This window comes from Dermacentor andersoni, chromosome 1 (genome assembly GCF_023375885.2).
Source record: "Dermacentor andersoni chromosome 1, qqDerAnde1_hic_scaffold, whole genome shotgun sequence".
Classification (NCBI taxonomy): Eukaryota; Metazoa; Arthropoda; class Arachnida; order Ixodida; family Ixodidae; genus Dermacentor; species Dermacentor andersoni.
Genome location: NC_092814.1, coordinates 172,602,591 through 172,608,590, shown reverse-complemented (window position 1 = coordinate 172,608,590; position 6,000 = coordinate 172,602,591). Strand labels below are relative to the sequence as shown.

Sequence of the window (6,000 nt, the reverse complement as noted above, 5' to 3'; positions counted from 1 at the left end):
ATCTAACAGAAACCAGCTTGGGCCAGTCAACATGGGCCAGTCAGACTGTCGCAGTTCTAATGCAAGCAGCTGGTTTCATCCATAATTAGCTAAGTGCTTAATTGATCAAAAGCCACAGCTTTGAGTTTCTGCGCGTAAATCGAATGGTTACCTATCGCAATAGTTCATTGAAGCTTGACATCATGCGACTTAAGCAGTACTCCAAATCTCCCTGCATTTTATTTATCATTTGCTCTCTCTCTCTCCCAAAGCGGCAGCACAGTGAAACTGCGTCTAGAACTTCTCATACTGCTTCTTGAATCCTTTCATGACGTGCAGTGCATGCGCTAGACAGAGATCTGCGTCGAAGATGTTTACATTTAAAGCTTCCCATGCACGAAGTTTTCTGACATTACCACCGCAACTCAAATTAAACAGTTTATGCCGCAGCTCCATGGTACCCGAAACAGGGGTGGGGAGTGGAAACGACGCGGCGTCATGAATTCACGCAGTTTATGATGTGAAAAAGTGTAGGAAAACGCGCTTTCAGCGGCGTGAGCGGTAACAGTTATTTTTAGGTGTTTGAATATATATAGCTTTCCCGCCATGGTCTGTGGAGTGCAGTCATGGGTGCAGTTTAGTTTTCGCAGTCAGTCGGATGGTGGTAATATTTACAGTGGTTGTAAATAAGGCAGCGCGGGTGCACAAGGAGACAAACAGCTGACTGAAAGACTGAACTGCTAAACGTCTTTCGATCGTGGGCATGTATCGGAAGACTGTGAGAAAAGCCGAGGTCGGCGAGCCTTCTTATTAAATATCTGAAAGTAAGTCAGAGTGTGTTCTATTGCTGAGCTACGCAACGTGCCGTATATGACCTTTAAGCATGCCTTTAAGTTTATGGAAGATGGGGTGCACGTCCACTTGCAACCGTTCTGAATGGACGTAGTAGATTCAGTGGACTTCAAAATCAAAGGTTCAAAGCATCTCAAATTTATATGAATCAATCAGAGATGCAAGTAGTAACTGGCGCGCTAGCGCGGTTCTGCAGGGGCAAAGCTTGTGATAAACTCATTATTATTATTATTATTATTATTATTATTATTATTATTATTTTATTATTATTTAAAAGCCTCGCTGAAGGAACCGTGCAGGCGGTTGCAGGATTATTGATAGCCCACGCTAGCTACTCTCTTTTTATCATGCATAGACTCGTTTTAATCTCCTTTTGGCCTGAACTAGCTATAAATTTCCTGTCGCGCTAGTTAGAATTGCAACGCGATGTGGGGTATCTATTTTTGAAGGGTTGGGTGCATTATGCGAAGAAAATCGGTTGTCCAGCAGACTATTCAAAGTACTAACTGCCCTGTATTTAAGATATATGTGAAAAAACAGCATAAAGTCGTATGGTTTTTCATGCATATCCGGTGTGGCTGGTGTCAATCAAGGCTGTGAAAGCTGTGGCGTTAGTGATAGAAAGCGACTACAGTGAAAAAAAAAAGAATTGAACGAATAATGGATAAGCACAGCGTGTCCGTCCCCGTTATTCGTTTCTTCTCTGTTCTTACGCTGTAGTAGCTTGAAGTTGGGTTACCGACTAGCCTGTAGAGATGTACAGAGTGTTCCATAAACAGGAGAGCCAGGTATACGTGATCCCTGCCGCTAAACCGCAGCTTTTTCATGCGGAACGTTCACACAGATATAGGATTTCGTGACGGATTTGGTTTAATACTAAATTCGCAGGCATTGCGTGCTTGTTTTGTCCACAATAAATCTGAAGTGCGCGTCGTCTAGCTGCGGCGACGCCGTTAAATGAAATGCCGATTTCGCTGCACCGCCATGGTGGCGCCATCTGTTACCGATAAGGCGACCGCCGTGGCAATCACCGTAGCGATATGAATACTACTTAATAGCCGCTAAATTGCTTATTATTTACGGTTTTTTGTCATGTGTTGCTTGTGTGCGCAAGGTGAAGGGAGTTTTCTGAAAGAAAAAAATATGTCATCCATGTTTGAGTAGCATGAAGCTACATAGGAAATCCATAATGGGTGTCTCGGAAAGGTTCAAAGTTGAAGAAAAATCGTCTTGGTCTGGGTATTGTAGCCCAGGCCAACGCCTTTCCAAGCTGGTCACTCTACTAGCTGAGCTAACCAGGAAGCTAGCAGATCCCTTTCATGAAACTTCCTGTACCTTGCAAATTCCTGCTGAACTGATTTGCAATATTAACCCCTTCCAGGCCTTGGACGAGCTGGGTTCATCCATGCATTTCAGATAGAAGTGGCCTAGGATGAGCCGAGCTCGTCAACGGTACTTACATTTTCTAACAATGCCACAGACGAGCTTAGTTTTGTCTCTGTGCTTAGTCATGCTTTTTGGTAGATGGCAACACATAATCGATGGGACAGCATAAGAGAAGCAAATGTATTCTTTCTGAGGAGGTAAAGCTTGTTGCCAACTGAGGCATTTGAAAATAGTTTGGCTATTTTTGCTCAGAATTCGGGATTGTATTTCGTATGCTTCAAGTTGGTGATGAATTCGTCCTAGTTTGGTTATCTGCTGGCCTCCTGTTTAGTAGAGTGACTACCTCAGAAAGGCATTGGTGTCAGGTGTGATCCCCAGGCCAGGACAAATTTTTCTTCAACTGCGAAGCTTTTTGAGAGGCCCCCCAAATACGAGTTTCCTTTGTAGCTTCATGCTACTCTGAGGTAAATGACAATTTTTCCCTTTCGGGGATGATTCTGCTTACAACCTTTTAGTTTCCTTCTTAACTTGCTGACTTACACAATAACACTCCACCATATCACACCCTTTCTTTTCTTGCCAATAGACTGTTGTATGGCAGAACTCCCAAACTCGAACTTCTTAAAAGATTTTGACAACCTCAGCCCATCATGGGCGATCGTAACTTTTTGGCTCATGACGAGCCCTTTTTGCAACATTGATGGCGGTATACATTCTATCATCAGTTTTATTGGATGAGATTTTTCACACTTTTTGCAGACGTAGTTGCAGGAGCTATGTCCTTGAATCGTATTATGTCAAAAAATGAGCCTCTATGGTAGTTAAAAAAAAAAAAAGAACCCTTAAGGGGCTAAGTACTATGTTCGTGTTCTTCTACCTCTACACTGCCTGTACTGCAGAATTCAACACATCTTCTTTCCAAATGGTCTGTCAGTGCCAGGCCATTCCTGCCTTACTTCTGGTTCCCCTGCTCCCATTCCTTGGCAGAATGGCAGCTAACTGATTCCATAGCCACTAGCTAGCACTGGCTAATAGATGTAATGATGGTAGTGGCTGCAACGCGTGGAATCCTGGACTGTAGGCCCCACCACATGGGAGGTCGCCACCCTGTTTGCTTTGACTGATAAATGTTTGTTCATTTATTCACATCTGTTGCCTTTGAACTCCTTAAAATTGTTAGCATTAATATTGTTTCCTGAGTGTTCTGGGACTCTGGACATAAGCTACAAGATGTTCATGACGACCAAACTGAAGCCTATTGTCCCAGAGGGCTATAATTGGATAACAGACAGTACATTTGTAATGTAATTGTAGCACTACCTGCATCATGCAGGGTTTTATGTCTTTAGTTTTTGTCCTTTTTTAAGAGTTTTCACTAATGCCTCATAGCAAATTTCTCAAGATTAAAAAAAAGGAAAAAATAGAAAAGCTGCCCTGCACAAGCTGTTACTAATTAAAGTTGGTACCTTGTCATGGAAGTAGATAAATTACATTTATTTGAGGCTTGTATGTGGCTTTGACTATAGTAAGAGAGGGCCTAGATGATGTTGCCACTCAATTACACATTCAGAGCGCACAAGTAACATGGGTATTACAAAAGGTGTGAAATAGAAGGCAACAGTTTATTCAAACAGAAACCAACTCGTGATCTGTGTTCCACGTTTCTGTATGTCTTCTCTCTTCTAGTAAAAATTAGAAAACTCTTATTTGACCAGCACTGCACAGACCTGAGCTTAATAAAACATATTCTAACCATTTATTTGAAACTTAATGCTTTCTATAATTACAGGAATATTGTGGTGTCATTGTGCTAACTAAGAACAAATGGTGGCCTTAATCACAGAGGGAGAATTTGCCATGGCATGCAAATGTTTATAAATTCTTCCTTGCATTAGATGGTGGAGCGACTTCTGCCAGCTGTTGCTAAAGTGGTCATTTGTGGTGCTGGTGTAATAGGCAACTCAATTGCCTACAACCTTGTGAAACGTGGATGGACAGACATAGTTGTTCTTGAAAAAGGCCGGTGAGTATTTAGTTTATAACTTGCTGCAAAACTGCACTCACAAAAGACTTTTTATGCAGGACGCAACGAGCTGTGGAACGAAGAATGATGGGTGTAACATTAAGGGATAAGAAAAGAGCAGATTGGGTGAGGGAACAAACGCGAGTTAATGACATCTTAGTTGAAATCAAGAAAAAGAAATGGGCATGGGCAGGACATGTAATGAGGAGGGAAGATAACCGATGGTCATTAAGGGTTACGGACTGGATTCCAAGGGAAGGGAAGCGTAGCAGGGGGCGGCAGAAAGTTAGGTGGGCGGATGAGATTAAGAAGTTTGCAGGGACGACATGGCCACAATTAGTACATGACCGGGGTAGTTGGAGAAGTGTGGGAGAGGCCTTTGCCTTGCAGTGGGCGTAACCAGGCTCATGATGATGATGATGATGATGATTGTCTCGTATATTGAGAATTGCCCTCGCATCACTTATGCAGTGTATTTACACTCAAAAATGCGTCAGTGAACTGACTGCTGGTGTGAAAGTTTGGTGGAACAGTTATGCTGCTTTAATTTACTAATTGTGCAAAGGCATCTACCCTTAGAAGAAACCTTGTAGTGCATGGCATCCATGGTAAGCAAAGTGTAAGCCATGTGCTGTAGTGCTCCCAGTTGGGGGGGATCTCTGCATAGTGCCCTGCACATCTGCATTGCTCCAAAGCATACAAGAATAAATATGTTAAGCTATGGATTACACTTTCTGAATTGGAAATGTGTCATTCTTACTGTAAGCAGAGTCTAGGTGTGCCAGAAAAGATAAAAATGTCAGACAGTGGCCGTGCCTCCTTGCAATTTCTGCACTACCACCTTGTGACATACATTTGGGCAGTATACAGCCAAGGTTAATTAATTGCTTATCGATCAAAACAGGGCTACATTTCAAAATGAACAAGAGCTCACCTGGCAATCTTTATGGGCTTTCTTTCCATGAAATCAGGCTTGTACACATTACAGGAAAAAAAGCAACCGGTTATAATTACTTTGTTCAAAAATGTAATTGATTATGTTTACCAATTACTGCCCCACGTAAGTACTTGAACAATTACTAAAAATTAATCAATTATTTTAAGGTTACCTTCCTTTCTATTATTATTAACATTACACAGATACACTAAATAGAACCGGCTGGCCTGGCTCTTTCACTGCGTCCTCTGTAGCTCTTCACACATTGTTTCTCCTTACTAAGAATTGCTTTTCAAAATTTTATTCGGTAATTTTCCCTCGTTTTCTTGTGAAGACATATGGAGGGGCACTGAAAACTCTATTGATGTGCACACTGGATAGATGGGGCTCTGTAGTAACGTACAAACACCTTGCTCACAAGATGGTGGTTACTCAGTGGCGTGATACTCGCATATGGGTTCTCTGTGAAGGGTAGCACTTCATTGTTGCTGGGGCTAGGGGAAGGCACTCCCAATCGGGCCAGTGAAAAACTGAAAAATCGTATTTAGGTTCACGATTTCCTGGCATCAGTGTTCGAGTGGTCATTGGCCTCGAGCCATAGAAGTGCCATTTCAATTTCTTGCTGAATATCTGGTGGACCTCCTCCTGGTGCTCTTCACTCTTTAGCCATTTAGACTTAGATGAATGCCAGCAAATGCATTCACATTCCTTGAAAAGGTGGCCAAATTTTTAATGTAATTTAATGCAAAGCTGCTTATTATTGAGCCCTTAAAATACTGTTTGTGTGTTACAATCACAAAAATAGGTGTATATGAGTCACCTA

General features: G+C 42.1%; 1 protein-coding gene across 3 annotated transcripts in view; it reads left to right on the top strand.

The window, feature by feature from the left end:
- The first annotated feature begins 642 nt into the window (after nucleotides 1-642).
- LOC126547085 (pyruvate dehydrogenase phosphatase regulatory subunit, mitochondrial-like) overlaps nucleotides 643-6,000 on the top strand; it is a 95,764-nt gene continuing 90,406 nt past the window's right edge. Inside the window, exons 1-3 of one of the 3 annotated variants that reach the window (XM_055062757.2) lie at nucleotides 643-803; nucleotides 2,213-2,283; nucleotides 4,113-4,240. In XM_055062757.2, coding sequence (XP_054918732.1) covers nucleotides 4,113-4,240 — 128 coding nt within the window. In that variant the 5' untranslated portion in view covers nucleotides 643-803; nucleotides 2,213-2,283. The remainder of the gene's footprint in view (nucleotides 804-2,212; nucleotides 2,284-4,112; nucleotides 4,241-6,000) is intronic. The other 2 variants (XM_050194938.3, XM_055062758.2) reach the window with 2 other exon arrangements.